Source organism: Tursiops truncatus, chromosome 20 (assembly GCF_011762595.2).
Source record: "Tursiops truncatus isolate mTurTru1 chromosome 20, mTurTru1.mat.Y, whole genome shotgun sequence".
Lineage (NCBI taxonomy): Eukaryota > Metazoa > Chordata > Mammalia > Artiodactyla > Delphinidae > Tursiops > Tursiops truncatus.
Genome location: NC_047053.1, coordinates 7,269,989 through 7,286,257, shown reverse-complemented (window position 1 = coordinate 7,286,257; position 16,269 = coordinate 7,269,989). Strand labels below are relative to the sequence as shown.

General features: G+C 46.0%; 1 protein-coding gene across 2 annotated transcripts in view; it reads right to left on the bottom strand.

Moving 5' to 3' along the window:
* STX8 (syntaxin 8) overlaps window positions 1-16,269 on the bottom strand; it is a 240,353-nt gene that overhangs the window by 161,678 nt on the left and 62,406 nt on the right. For both annotated transcript variants that reach the window (XM_019944173.3, XM_019944171.3), the window contains exon 6: window positions 15,596-15,688. In XM_019944173.3, coding sequence (XP_019799732.1) covers window positions 15,596-15,688 — 93 coding nt within the window. The remainder of the gene's footprint in view (window positions 1-15,595; window positions 15,689-16,269) is intronic.

Genomic DNA, 16,269 nt, shown 5'->3' with positions numbered 1-16,269 from the left:
GGCTACTCTTATGCTCTTTGATTGGATGATGAAAGAAAGCAGTAAATGAGTATTCAGCTCACTCCCACCTCTAAGACCCGCCAAGCTCAGGATGAGTTCAGTAGCACAAATCCCACGAGTCAGGAGTGAATCCAGAAACAGAAGTGAGGGTCCCTTCTCGACACAGGGCCTCAAATGTTCCTACCTGAACGACCCCCAGGGTACAGAAACACACTGGGGTCTCCTTAAGTTCACTTATTGGTGGGTACACAACACTTAACGCTGAAACACGCTTCAAAGGCTGGTTAATTCTTCAGTACACAATAGAAATTTTTTTTAAGTTGTGTTTATGGATTTCAAACTAACCAAACTGGCTGACAGAGCTACTTTGCCTTTGATGTCAACCCGGTTCCTAAACTACCGTTAAAATAGTTAGAACTACTGTAATAACAATTAAAAAATAGAAGGTCTTTATCACTGCATTCAGAGGATGTTTCCTCTAAAATTCCTCTCCTGGCGGGTCTGTCCAGAAGGAAGGAGAACATCGCGTTCCTCCCCCAAAATACACAGTCCAGACCGGGCTACGTTCGTGCTCCAGCTCCTTTAATGATGCTGAACCATCTAAAAGCACCGCCCTGCAACCTCAGTTCCTTTCCTGCGGTCTCCCCCAGCCTAAGCACTTGGTTCTAATCAGACCACTTCCTTCCTGCTGCTTTGGTTTTTATTACCCAAGTGCTTCAATCCTTTTCACCACCCCAGATGCTAAACAACTTCCACTTTGAAAAGCACATTCTCTGCGACCCCTAAAGACAGGCCAAGCTCAGCAGGTCTTCCATATCAGAGCCGGTCTCACACATTCTAGGTGAAACTGAGGCGCAAGGAAGGGTCCCCGGCAGCTTCCACCTCCTTCCTGTACCCCCTTCCCTTCTGAAGAGCACACGTCTATCCAACTCAGAAATCAAGCATCGTCACTCTGCCACAGATCGTCCAATCAAAGAGAAGTGTAGTGATACGATAAACAAACCACACTGGGTGGAGGCCTCTGTGCGGAAAACAGTTAACATGCCAGGCTCGACTGCTTTTCTTAGGAAAGGCCTGCTCACAAAATTGGCTGGTGTTTGGGAACTCGGATTCGGGGAGGGTTCCCACCGTTAACTGATAAGTGTGGTCACTAGTCCTAAACTGTATAAACAGTCTGGTTTATGCTGAATGCCTGCTTTCCTTCTGGAACCGGGGAACGTACCAACTCCCTCAAAACTAAACAAAACAAGAAAAACCCTGGGCCCCCACTTCCTCATGAGCTTTCCTGGTTGGCAACACTTTACAGGTGTTGTCACAACTGGGGGACGCAGGCGCATCCTGTGCGCCTCCACCTGCTGGAAGAGGCCCGCGGGAAGCTTGTGCCTGGTTTCCCCTGGACTTTGCCCCTTGTGGCTTTTCTCTGGTTTTGCTTTGTACTCTTTTCACTGTAATCAACTGTGATAACCATGAGTATAACTAGAGTCGATTCTTGTTACTCATGGTAGTTCTGTTCTACAAAGTCACCATGAACACTGAATTCACGAATACGGAACCACTGTCCCTAAAGGAAATGTGTACGCGTGTGTATATATTCTATATAGATATAACGCAGACTGTATCTTAAACCCTGAAAACAACTCATCCTGGGAGATTCTATTTTATTTTTCAAAAGAGAAAATGAAACCGATAACCAACAAGGGCCTACTGTATAGCACAGGGAACTATAATCACTATTTTGTAATAACCTATAAGGGAAAGGAACCTGAGTAACTGAATCACTGTGCTGTACACCTGAAACACAACATTGTAAATCAACTACACTTCAGTTTTAAAAAAAGAGAGAAAATGAGGTTCCTAAGTGTCAAGTGACTTGCCTGAGGCTGCCCCACTAACAGGAGGCACAGTTGGGATTCACACCCATCCCACTGGCCCCAGAGCCGCAGTCTCCACCCTTTGGCCACCTCTGCATGCGAGCAGAGATAAAAAGGCACAGCGTCACCTGGTTTGACCTTGGCTGGGAATGTGTCCATCAGGTAACCCCAAATTCTCACCTCTTTACACATGTCCGTTAACTGCCAGTACTGACGAGGCGGGGGTATACATAAATGTTAGTGAGCGGCCGACGATCTGCTGAGTCCTGTGAGTCCTAGCAAAGCACCAAACCCGAGGGAGTGGTCTTGGAGCCCCCCCTCAACCCCGCATAACCTCCAAAGGGAGCTCTGGGTTCCCCTTTCCTGCAGAGGCACCAGGGAGCAGGAAGTGCATGATCACTGGGTCGAAGCGGCAGAAGGCAGAGCTCCCAGTGTGACCTGCTCCTGCATCTGTGACTGCTTTGCTCTTCCCTTTGAGATTCTCTCCGGTCTCTGGTTCTGGCCTTTCTGTCCTCTACTCTCCACTCCAGCTGCTAATGTTGGTCCGACAGCCTCCCCTCTTGGAAGTCAACGAGGAACTGTGGTGCAGCCCAGCGGAAGGGAAGCCTGATGAATCACATGGGCCAGCTGTCCTAGGGCCTGAGGATAAATGACATTTCCCCCGACAACTGTTTCCACAGCTTTTCCTTTGGAAAATCCTCGCCCCTCTCTCTCAACAGATGACCTCTCAGCTGACTTCACAGCCAGGTAGAAACCAAGACACTGACCTAGAAGAAAGGGGTAAGGAGGCACTAGACCAGAGAGAGGTCAACAAAATAAGTCCTTGTGACCCCAAGTGGGCCCAGCCCAGTTCACCAGAGTTAAAGCTAGCAGCGAAGCCAGGTGACAAACATCACGCGTGTGTCTGAGTATCCTTTCTGCAGAGCCAGCAAATTCAAAGAATCTGGGTTCCTCACGTGGCCGAAGGTTTAATCAATCACACCTATTTAACGAAGTCTCTGCTTATGTAACGAAGCAGCGATAAACACTCCTGAGCAATGAGGTTTGCAGAGCTTCTGGGCTGGTGAACACATGGACGTGCTGGGAGGGGGATGTGCCTGGAGAGGGCAGGGATGCTCTGTGGGCATCCCACCCACAACCCTCTGGCCCTCTTCCATTGGCTTTCCCGAGTTGCATCCTCCATAACAAAACAAATTGTAAGTCAACATTTTCCTGAGTTCTGTGAGTCAGTCTAGCAAATTATGGAATCCTGAAGGGGGGAGCGGGGTGTGGGAACCCTGTATTTGCAGCCAATGGGGCAGAAGTGGTTAGGGATCCTCAGTGCAAGTGAGGGCAGTCCTATGGAGCCCCCACACCTGTGGAGTCTGAGTCGGACGTTAACTCCACATAAACAGTGTCAAAATGGAATTAAATTATTGGACACCCAGCTGGTGTTGGACAATTATTGTTGGAACGACATACTTGCTCTCACTGGTGTTCTCTCTCTCTCTCTCTCTCCCCCTGCCGCCCGTCAACTAGCCCCACTACTATAAACTAGCCCCTTCCTAGAGATGAATAATGAATGTTCTGAGAAAGAGCTGATCTTACATTCACCAAGTATTTAATACCATAAGTGCATGGAAAATAATCACCTTCCTTCCATATCTCTAATTGTCTTATCTTTAGGCAAATCCATCTATAAACACATCAGATGATAACTTATAGGTATCACTCCAATCACAGATGCCCTAGAAAACAACTTTCACAGACTGTATTAAAAACTTGTTTAATTGAAGCTTCCAGAACACTAGCTGTTTCAGGAAAACGATTTCTATAGATACTGAGACCTTGTAAAAAATATATATATATAAAAAAGAGACTTTGAGCTCAGGACAGCAGAGCAAGCACACATGGCTTCCTTCCCAAGAGCACAATGAAATGCCAGTAAAAATATTTTTTGAAAGAATAAATCCATTCCATGGTGGCCCTGAAAACACGAAGGAGTGCTATCAGTGAATAAGTCATTTGAAAGGCTTTCTTTCAAAAAAGAAGACTGCTGGGACTGTATTGACAAATCAAAACTGGGGGGGGGGGGGGAGCAACTTGAAATACACATTCAGGGCTACAGATAGGAGCTCTTTCTTCTTGATAGAACCCTGGAGAAGCTCTGAGCTTGGAGTCAATGGCTATTGGGAGCCAAAGAATGGCCTACAGAGAGATGGCTGTGAGGCAGGAGCCAGGGCATCTGAGGGGAGAGCTGTCTAGAGAACAGCTGAGCCAGGTGGCCCTGGCCCTTGCCCCTGTCCCATGGGGACTGGAGTCTGCAGTACTGGATCCCAGCTGCAGCCCCCAGGACAGCTCTCTCTAGAGAGGAGGGTTTGCCTAAGGAGCACCCATGGTGTTGGTGTCCAGGCTAGCAAATGAGTCAAAGAGGAGCCTCTAGGATAGACACGGAGGTGAAAAAAAATAAAAGACATAAAAAGATGTCACCCTGAGGTTAAAGTTCCCTTTCCCTTAGTGATTTGGGGGTAAGGGTTATACAGCAAAAGGTCCTGAATCTGCTGTGTCCTCTTCTACCCTAAGCACACACCCTAAAGGGAAAGCTGCCTGCTGGTATACCCTGCCTGCCCATATAGAACACATTCAAGAGAGAAGATTTGAGGGTGAAAAAACCTGCTGAAATACCAACAAAGCCTACATCAGCTACCTATACTCATCAATATGATCCTTGACTCATGGACCTGCCTTAACAAAGTACCAAGACTGCAGGGGGCTTCGACAACAGACATGTATTTTCTCACAATCCTAGAGCCTAGAAGTATGAGATCAAGGTGTCAGCAGAACTGGTTTCTCATGAGGCCTCTCTCCTTGACTGGCAGACGGCTGTCTTCTCCCTGTGCCCTCACATGGTCTTCCCTCCATGTGTGTCTGTGTCCTAATTTCCTCCTCTTATAAGGACACCAGTCTTATAGGATTAGGGCCCAACCTAATGACCTCATTTTAACTTAATCACCTCTTTAAAGACCCTACTTCCAAATACAATCACATTCTGAGGTTCTAGGAATTGGGACTTCAACCTGTGAATTTTGAGGGGACATAATTCGCCCTTGAGCAGCGTGAGAAAGACTGAGATGAACAAACCAAAACTTACCTGGAGGACACAAACTCTGCAAAGAGCAGAAGGAAAATGTAAAGTTCTGATTAGTACCACTAAAAGGTTTAAAAGACTTTACAACCTTAAAAACATACTTCTGTGGGGGAAAAGCAATCGTAAGCATTAACATAAGCTTTAACGGTGTTTAAAAGTAGAGTTCTCAAAATTAAAAAAAAAATCTGTTAGAAGAGCTGAGTCATAGAATAGATAAAATAACAAATCAGTAAAACATGTTGGTAAATCTAAATAAAAACACTGACCATAGGGAAAAAAAGAGAGCTTCAGTTTAAAACATTATAGAGGAAGACTTTGAAGCAAAGTTAAGAATTCTAAACTTGATTCAGAGATATTTATTTGCTCTAGACTTTGTTAAAAATACGTAAACTTAAGTCTACATGTTAAAAATATAAGAGTGGCTGTGGCCCAAGGTGGGTGGCCTCGCTGAGCATCTCATTCTTGGGTGGAGATAGGGGAAATGCGTTTTCCCATAAAATGGTCATTTCTCAGCTCCTGGCTTTGTATGGAGCCCGTTTTCAGGCCCTCAGGAACCACAGCCCCGGCTCCCATCTCTGCGTGCGTGTTGAAACATTAGTCCCTAGTGTGCATATCCGCTCAGTTACCTCTGAGGGCCACGAGGCTTCCATTCTGCTCATGGCTGTGGGTTAATAAAATACCTTCATTTCTGACACCCGGAGAAACTTTCTTGCTTTCAAGCTAAGAAGTATAAATCAATTTTTTAAAATGTTTCATCTAACATTTCCATGTGTTTGGGAAAGGGAGGGAGGGGCTCCCCATCAGCTCAGTCTACCATTTTGATCGACAGCCTGTACTGTGAATGAAGAGTTAATAACAGAAAACACTTTTAGATCCCTTACAATGTGAGGCCCAACTCTCGGAACTTCACACGTGGCCATTCATTTCACCTTCACACAACACTCTAAAATAGGCACTAAAATCCCCATTTTCTAGACAAGGAAGTTAAGGACAGAGAAACAGGAGGGTCCCATGGCTAGTCAGTACCAGAGGCAGTTTGGCGCCCCTGTGACGATCATTTGTGTCATCTACCCAGTGTGTCCAGTCCTCCCCCCTGCAACCAGACGCAGGGGTAGGATAACACCTCCTAGTGGTTTTAGCTCTGACCAAGGAGCTCTGAACGAAACTGACTTGTCACTTCTGGGCCAGAGCACTTAACTTCAGGAACAAGAGCCTCTAGAGCGCTCCGACTCTCTGGCACAGTGACCATCAATGTTTGAAATGGTGGCTATTCTATCTATCAGGGATCTTAAGTAACCATGCCCACCGATGACCCCGCAACAGATATATACGGAAAGATAAAAAAAATAAAACACGTGTTTTCTATTTTAAGCTACTTATACTTGGGGGTTATTTTTCATAAAAGTTAACTTATTTCTGCTAATATGTAATGGTTTATTGTTATTTTCAAAATGAATATTTTTTAAATGTTTTAAATTTCTAATGCAATTAGTGTTGATAGATATAACCAATGTAAACAAAAGCTCTGAGGAGTTCTCGGTTAAGAATACAAAGCAGCCCTCGACCACAAAGTCTGGCAATCTCTAGACGAGGTAAACACCAACCAATTAAAAGCCTAGATTGTGATATTACTATCTAGTCAGCAGGCCTAAAGGTAAAAAGCAGTAGAGATAAAGAGAGATATTTCCATAAAGATAAACAGATAAAATCACCAAAATAAGATTAAATAATCCTGTATATATGTACCTAATAACCTTTTCTTGACATTTATAAAATAAAAAATTGACCCAGTTACATGGATAAATTGCTAAGTTCACAAACCCTGAAGGCAATTTCATCACACTTCTTTCAGAAACTGACTGGAGGAAGCAGAGGGGTAGTAAAGACACCTAAGATGGACAAAGGAATTCACAAGCCTGATGTATTAAGTGTATAGGAAGCCCCGTCTCCCCAAACTGGGGACCACCCATTCTCCTCAGGCACACAGAGGGGTGACTCGCCACAACGGTTACTAAGACTCAGAGGAGATGTTAACAAGTTCAGAAGAACCAGTATCATATAGAACATAATTCTCTGACCCTTATGCAGTTCAATGAGAAAATCAACAATAAAAAGATGGTTTAAGGTAGTCATTCCAGGTACAAGCTAAGTACGCACTAGGGATGTCACATACAACATGGTAATTAGCACTGCTGTGCACTGTATATGAAAGGTGTTAGAAGAGTAGATCTTAAGAGTTCTCATCACAAGGAAAAGATATTTTTTTCCCTGCTTCCTTAATGTTGCATCTCTCTGACATGACGGATGTACACTAAACCTATTGTGGTAATCATTTCATGATGAATGTAAGTCAAATCATTACGTTGTACACCTAAAACTCATACAGTGCTGTATACCAATTATATCTCAATAAAAGTGGAAAAATATTTTAGAAGATGATTTAAAAACATGTTTGGAAATTTAGAAGCAATGAGTTGAAAAGCAAAATCAATGGCAATTATGAAATGTAATGGAGTAAATTAAAATAACAGCACTAAATATCAATATCTGTGGAGGGTAAAAGTGGCATTTGAAGGAGGATGTACACAGGCTTTCGTATGTTTGAAAAGAAATGGTATTAATTAGCATGGAGCCATAGTGCTGTTCAAAATTACTGTTAACAGGGAGCTCCCTGGCTGTCCAGTGGTTAGGACTCCATGCCCTCACTGCTGAGGGCCCAGCCTTCAATCCATGGTCGGGGAACTAAAATCCCACAAGCCGGGCTTCCCTGTGGCGCAGTGGTTGAGAATCTGCCTGCCGATGCAGAGGACACGGGTTCGAGCCCTGGTCTGGGAAGATCCCACATGCCGCGGAGCAACTAGGCCCGTGAGCCACAACTACTGAAGCCTGGGCGTCTGGAGCCTGTGCTCCGCAACAAGAGAGGCCCGTGCACTGCGATGAAGAGTGGCCCCCGCTCGCTGCAACTAGAAAAAGCCCACGCACAGAAACGAAGACCCAACACGGCCAAAAATAAATAAATAAAATTAAAATCCCACAAGCCGCATGGTGTCGCCAAAAAAAAAAAAAGAAAAGAAAATGACCGTTAACATAACGGTTTCTTGACTCTGACTGTTGATTGTCCTTCCCAGGAAAACACAAATTCTCCGTAATTTTCAGGGCTTACTAGGTGTTCGTGCTGTGAAGCATCCCAGCCCTGCTCGGAACCCCTCTCTGCAACTTCATCTTGGAACGTCTGCCTCATCACCCACCCTACCAGCGACAAAAGCCTTCTTCGGATTTCTCAAACTTGCAAGGCTCTCCGCGGCCTCACGTGAAAGGTCCTGGCACTACCTGGAATGCTTCACCTGCCCTCCCCGCTTCACTGGCCCACCTTGGCCCAGGTCCTGTAAGCTCAGCCACCAACTGAACCCAGACCTCCCTGTCATCCCCTGCCCGGGCAGCCTGGTCTCTGCCTTGACAGCACATCCCACGATGTGATCTAGGGGAATGTTCGTTTCATGTCTGTCTCTCCCAGCTAGATTTAAGAGCAGTAAGGGAAGGGCTCTGGTTTTGAGTTGTAATTGTTGCTTTTCCATATAAGGGGCCACACACACAGCTGGTACTCAGTCAGCATCTGCAGAATAAACGCCCCACTGCCAATGTACTTACTTCTTCTCCCTAAAAGTGGCTAAACTCTCAGTTTAGACGCATTAACTGCTACGGGACAATGCAAACAGTATAGAGATAGAGCTGTATCTCCCTTTTAAAAAGTAAATTATACAGACGAAATTACAGGATTGATAAAGTAGAAAACAGTAATTTTACATAACGGATGACACCAACCCTATGGATGTGTAGGTCACTGTATAGATAGGTCGAAGGTCGCACCTACACAGTGACTCCCACCTTCCCCTCCAGCCTGCTAACAAGTTCTCATCTCCCCGGCTCTCTGGACTCTGGGATCAGTGGCCTTCTCCCACGTTTCTCAACCGTGTTACCCGCCTTTCCATATAAGGGCCTTTGCATACACTGTTCCGTTAGAAATGGTCTTTTAAATCTCAGTACATAGACCATGTCCTTGGGGAAGGCTTTCCTAATCCTAATCCACGTCAGGGTCTTCTGTTCTATGTTGTAATGGTGCCCCGTACGTCTCTAACTGGGCATCTGTGCACTTAGCTGTCTAACGTCTGCCTCTCCCTCTAGAACAGAGGGCAGAAACCGAGTCTCACCACAGCTGACTGATGCGTGGGTTCGAGCACAGAGCTGAGCATATAGTCGGCACTCGGTGTTTGCTGAATGAATAGAGAATGTACTAAGGAAGGAAAAATATTACTCTGGATTTGGGGACAGGCCTCACTAGGCTTAATGAGGCCTCTTTTTATTAGGAACAAAAGATTATTTAATCCAGATAAAGGAAAGATACGGAGCCAATGAGTAAAACGTGCACATGCGTGTACAGATGGGCTGTGGCTGCCACTGTTTCTGCACAGGAGGGTTTACGGTGCCTCCAAGTGACCAGGGGGCAGCAGAAATGGCCGTAGGTCGGGGCGACTGAGTGCAGTTCTTCCCAAAGATGAAGAGATGGCAGGGGGCGGGGGAGGGGAGTGACCGCACAAGCTCCTCTCCATCCTCAGAGTCTCTGAGACTAAGGAACTCACAGATCTCTTTATGAATGAAATGCAGGCCTGAGAAGCTACTCCACGAATCCCAGCAGCCGAATGAAATCTCAATACAGGAAATCTGAACCCAGATCAGCACAGCCACTTGGAGAAAACCGTTCCCCACCAGACAGGTATGTGTCTATATCCCAAAGTTGGGGGCGGGGCAGGCCGCGGTCAGGCCCCCTCGTCAATTCGTAAAAGCCTGCTTGGTCCGTAAAGTGTCCGATGGCACAGAGACATGCGCTCCAAGTCCTAGGCTCAGCTCTCCTGGGACAGAGCTCTGGGCAGTGGGATCGGGGTGTGGCCCTGCTCACTTACCACTTGCCAAGCAGCACCACAAACTCCCTGGACCTCAAACCATGGTACATTTCCTTTAAAGGAAAGCAGTTTCTGTCTGTCTTCCTTCCTCCAAAGGGCAAGCATATTGGAATTCTGGGGGTGCAGCATCAGACGACATCATCCCCGCCACAGCCACCATCTGACACACTGGCAGAGCTGGGAGGCATTGTTTCAGCACATCTTCTGATCCCTGAGCTCGGCTAGTATGTGATCTCACCATCAGGAAAGCCAAGTGGAGAAGGTGCCTGTGTTACATCACAGAGCACTGAACCAGGACAAGGCCCAAAATGAAGTACTCTACAGCGCCCTTGGCTTGAACAAGCCGTCTTCTTACAGCGACGCTTCCCGACTGTCAGCATTTCAAGCGCCCCGCCCTTCATAACTTTCTGCCGTGCTCATGCTTCACCTGCACCATTTTTGCTCAATGTTTTTCTTCTTATCAACTCACTATCATTTTCCTGCTCACACAAGTTAACTGAATAAGGAGATTCCGTAGTGCTGTGAAATCAGATTTCAAATGCTAGTCACTTTTATTTCTACCACACCTTATATCTTAATAGTTGCATATTTTAAGTTTAAACTGCTTCTCTCCGTGCTACCTCGAATCAGCTGGCCTACTGGACTCTGGGAAATTCTGACACCAGATATTCCACAAAGAGATTCTTTCGCCCAAATGCCCACACATTTCACCAGTACAAGACTAAAGTCTGCAATTAAATTCTGTTCTTAAAGGCTAGGCGGTTTGAGAGGTTGACTGGGGCCCCAGAACTGCAAATTTCCTTCTGTGAAGTCCGCTTCAAAGAAAGCTCCTCAAGACAGAAGAGGAGTTAGACACATGAAGGAGTCCATGTTTTCTAGCATAAGAGGGGTTAACCTGAGTTCACTGACAACTGACAAAAAGACAATGATTACCTATGTTAGTTTCCTGTTGCTGTTCTAACAAATGATTACACACTTAGTGGCTTGAAACAATATACAATCGCTCTCTTATAGTTCTGGAGATCAGAAGTCCAAAATCAGTTTCACTCAACTGAAATCAAGGTGTCCCTCCAGATGCTCTAGGGGACAGTTCATTTCCTGGCCTTTTCTAGCTTCTAGAGCTGTCTTCCCTGCATCCCTGCCTCTATCTTTGAAGCCAGTATCACAGCACCTTGCTTCAGTCATCACATGGCCGCGCTTCCATGTCAAAGCTCTCTCGGCCTCTTTCTTTTTGGGGCCGCGCCTGGCGGCACGTGGGAACCAGGGATTGAACCCACGGCCCCTGCAGTGGAAGTGCAGAGTCTTAACCACTGGACTGCCGGGGAAGTCCCTTGGCCTCCCCCTTTGAGAAGGACACCTGTGATTACATTTAGGCCCCAACCACATAATCCAGGATAAGCTCTCCGTCTCAAGATCCTCAATGGATTAACACGCCTGCCAAGTCCCTTGTGTCATAAAAGGAAACACAGATTCCAGAGATCAGGATGTGGGTATCTTTGGGAGCTATTACTCAGCCTGCCACATTGCTTTCAACATGAAAATGCAGCTAGGAGCTCTAACAGACCCTTACAATGGTAATTCACTGACGTGTACGTGAAATCTTTGATCATTTTGTCTAGCTCTTTCAAAGGACACCCTGGTCTCCTCAGTCCCAGTACTTATGCTGTCGGTAGAGATGAGTGGCCTTCCCTGTCACCGTGGATTCGTCCAGAAAGCAAGGAAAGGTTTAAAGATGGACAGAGAAATGTCGAAAGGACTGGCCGAACTGGGGATATTTGAACATCAGAAAGAATGAGGAGGACCAGCACACACTGGCAGAGGTTAGCGACGCAGCATGTTCCCGGTGCTGTCTCCTCCCTCGGAACCGGCTTCACAGCTTGGCCAACGCCCAGATCGGGTCTCAGAAAGACCTACACTTCAGTCAAGTCAGTCCCATTCATTTTCTTGTTTTAGTGTTCCTTTCCAAAGGCCCCGTCCTCTTGAGCAGGAACTTTAAGGGGTTTTTCAGTAAAACTGTACCACAGCTGCACTTCGGAACAGCATCTGGGCAGTCAGCCTGACACGAACCCTTCGCCCCCAGCCACCCGTACAGTTCACTGTGGACCGTGGTCCCACGGGGCAATCTCCCTGGCTCGGCCCTCCACCCACCCCTCTCTCCTGCATCCCCCCACCTTCAGCAGATGCCAACCCCCCAAATCCACTAGACCTGCAGGTCTCCCATCACCCGCCTTTTCACTGAGCTGCCTACCCTCTTCCTCATTAGGCTTGGTCACGGGCACGGGAACAGGGTAATTACTGGTGTGGGCCAGGCCCTTTTTAACTCTCTCTGAGAAGATTCCTACAGTGATGATAATTCAACCCTTCGGCTTTGTGGTTACCCTCTCAGTACCATGTACTGTATTTTGTTAGTAAGGTCTGGATACTTGATTCCAAAAATGGCCTGGCTGGCCAGTATCTTAGCCTATTGTTTCTCTCGTTTCGTGAAAACCAAAAGGATAATTCAGTAGGTCAATAAACCAAGTAGAGATATTTACAACCAGAAGTGGAAACCTTCTCCCGGGTCCCAGACGCCTCATTATGTGCTCGGGTCACAATAAAAATCCAGATGGGGCTGCAAGCCTGTTCTCAACACCTCTAGACATAATGGCCTTCTTGACTTTGACAAAAGGAATAAAGGCTGATCACAGTCCTAGCAGGAATATCATTTTTATCCTCAGAGAGTCTCTCTGTCCCTATGAACGAAAATGGCTGACTCTGCCCTATTTCTGAGGAGCAAATGTGCACCACAGAAAACCACCAGCATAGCTGCCATCTCAGTGGGAGGCCACCACAGAGAAAACCCAGCTAATCTTGGCAACTCATGGAAAAATACCTCATGTTTGTCTATGTACCCATATGTGCATCCGGGTCTGGAACGGAGATGAGGGCCGGGGAGGCACAGAGGAAGAGGTGGAAAGGATGGGGGTAAAACGTGTGATGGGAAGAGAGAGTCTCCGTGACTAGGATGGCAGATGTGCACTATATAACCAGGCGAAGGGTCTGTGCACGAGTGGGCTCTCCATCTGTCATGTGAGCATACGAGAGGCAACGGAACAGTACCGTACTAAATACATTCTCTCAGCATATTCAACAGGCGCACTGGTTCCCAAACCTGGCAGCCTACTGAAATCATCTGGGGAGCTTTAAAAAAGTACTGATGCTTGGGCAGAACAGCGCCCCCCACCCCCGAGACATCTACATCCCGGAACCTGAGAATGTTAGGTTGCACGGCCAAGGGGCATTATGTTGCAGATGGATTAAGGTTGCTAAATCAGTTGACCTTAAATAGGAACACTATTCTGGACTATCCGGGTGAGCCGGACATAATCACAAAGGTCCTTAAAACAGGAAGAGGGAGACAGAAGCTAGAAGTCAGAGTGATGCCATGCGAGAAGGACTCAATCCACCGTTGCTGGCTTTGAAGGTGGAGAAGGGGGCCACAACCAAGGAATGCAGGCAGCCTCTAGACACTGGATAAGGCAAGGAAATTAATTCTCCCCCACAGCCTCCAGAAAGGGATGCAGCCCTTCCGACACCTGGTTTTAGCCCAGTGAGACCCATAGCCAACTTCAGAGCTCCAGAACTATGAGGAGGGGGTTACGCCGTCTGAAGCCACTAAGTTTGTGGTAATGCGTTACAGCAACAACAGAAAACCAGCTCAGGTATGGCCTGGGCTTTGGAGGCTGAGAAGGTCCTCAGGCGATTCTAATACGCAGCAAAGTATGGTGCTTACTGAACAAGATAAGGACGTGCCAGTGTGATTGCTTATGCAAGAAAATGCACGGAGACCTCATCCGGGAAGTCAGCAAGTCACCTCACCAAAGGAGGCACCATCCATCCTTGACCATGGACCACGGTGACTAGACATGGCTTATCTGAGCACACCACAGGATGCACGTGCTTTACCAGTGTGTGGCTAGCGTCCTTTCTAGACTGACCCACTCAACAGGCTAAATTTCCTTGGGATAAAGAACAATTATACCTCTGACAGGCAGATTTCCTACAGAGCTAATTTTCTTATGAATACTGTCTTTCAAGGAAGGAACTGGCCAATAACTGAGTTAGATGCAAGTACATGAATTAGTACATTCACATCAGCACCATCAGGAAAGGACTGAATTGTCCTCCTCTCTGCCCTTAAACCATTAAGAACCTCTATTAGGATGGTAAAGCTAGAGGGTTTCTCCATTTGCTTTGGTGATCTATTTATTTATGACAGATGGCAGATGGATAGAATTAACTTTTTATTCATTTATGACAGATGAATGGAATAGTACTGTGGCAACAGATGAACTCAGTCTTTGTAGAGATGAAGAAAAGTGGGACTTGTATAACCTGACAGGTGCAGCCCCGCTTTGGAGCGAGCATGTGCCCGCTCCCAGGGCTCCAATGCTCGCCCATACAGGGTAACCTTTCTTGAAAGCCGCTCCACCGTGAGCCTCCACGATACTATGACCACAAGCTGAAACCTTTTACTTTTTACTTTTCTCTCCCCATGTTGTCTTCCTTAGAGAGGAAGCTAGTGTGAAATTTCATTTCTATCCCTTACAACTGAGGTGACGTTACGGGGTCCCTCAGCCACTCTGGGCTTCACCTCTGACAAACAGCAATAACATCACCTTCCCAGTGCTATGCGCTGATTAAATGAAACGGCACAGATTAAAGGGCTTAGCACCTAGGAGGGGCCTTCGATAAACGCTTGCCTTGCTGAAACTCAACTATTCTGCTTCCACCCAGCACCTCGCTGCTGAAGCTGCTCACATCTCTTCCCTTTGGTCCTGTCCTCTCGCCGAGCTCTAGCACCTCATCTCCCACTGTCCACTTGACGCTGTGACTCGGATTCCTCACTGGCATCTCTCATTGGACGGGTCCAAACCGGACTTAGGATCTCCACTCACAAACCAGCGACCCCCCCTCCCCCATTCACCTGAAAGGGTCCATGCAGTAAAAGAACCATCAGTCCCCTGCCTCCATCCGCTCTTCTCCACTCCTACTGCTGCATCTTCCATTCATGCCCCTGTACCCTCAACCGCATACCTCAAGCACAAGAGCCTTCTGGGTAGGCTCCTGACTGAAAGCTCTGTCTCTCCCAAGCCATCCTGCTTGTGGGTTTGCAAACTAATCTTTCTCCAGCCAGGTTTGTCACATCAAGCCCTGAATAAAAACATCTTCAAGTATTTTTTCGCCCTGCAGCCTGGTATTTATGACAGAAGAGGAGCCAACGCCCACCCCCCCCCACGATGTGTGGAGGACAACTCAGTGTGCCCTGCCTCTGCGCTGGTGTACGACGCACTGAGCCACTTCACCCCGTGACCACATAAGGAGAGCCCACAGGACAAACAGATCACAAAACAAAGCATTTTTAAAAGCAGCTACAGAAAACTGGACATCTTTTAACCGAATTTCTTTTCCTAGTGTTTAGTAACTACAATCTAAATCTGCCACAAACCACCCTCAATTGCATTAAACTATCAATGTAAAAATCCATTGTTGTTCAACTACTTCAGGTGTTTTGTAATATTAAAATCATTTAACAATTAGACAAGGCTTTAGCATTTATATTAAATGACAAATCTGGTCAATTTCAGACGTGTTCTTACCATTTTGTTCATTCAGTTCATTCCCAATTTCCTGCCCCATTTGTTTCTGGCGACTTATGATGGAGGAAAGGGCATCAAGGCCTGCGTCCTGTTCTGAAAGAAAAAGTGAGACAACTAACTCACTAAAAACCAAAGGAAAACAATTTAAAGTCTAGAAATAGACACAATTCAATACATGATCAAAGTAACATTTGAAATTAGTCAGGAAAAGAGAGAAAATAGTTAACATTATTGGAACAATTGGAACAAAATTAAAAAGTTAAACACTTATAACCCTCAGACCTTAAACTAAAATGATTTCCAGATGAATTACATTTTAAACATTACAAATGAATGTAAGATTTGACTATATAACCATTTAAACATTCTGATACTTGATATATAAAGAGCATGTACAAATCAATAAGACAATCTTCCAATTTTTTAAATGGGCAAAGGATATAGATAGGAAACGCCCAAAAGAATAAAAAAGGAAAAAGCTCTGACATCGCTAATTTTTTAAAAATATCAACAAAAAACAATACTGAGGTGTTTTTTTCCTTACTTATCAGATTTGTAAGCATTAAAAAGAATGCTAACACCCAGGGTTAAGTAAAGTGTGAAGAAGCTCTAAGTGCTAAATCACAGGAGGATAGTTAACACATCTTTCTAGAGAGCAAATCGTGCCTACCTCT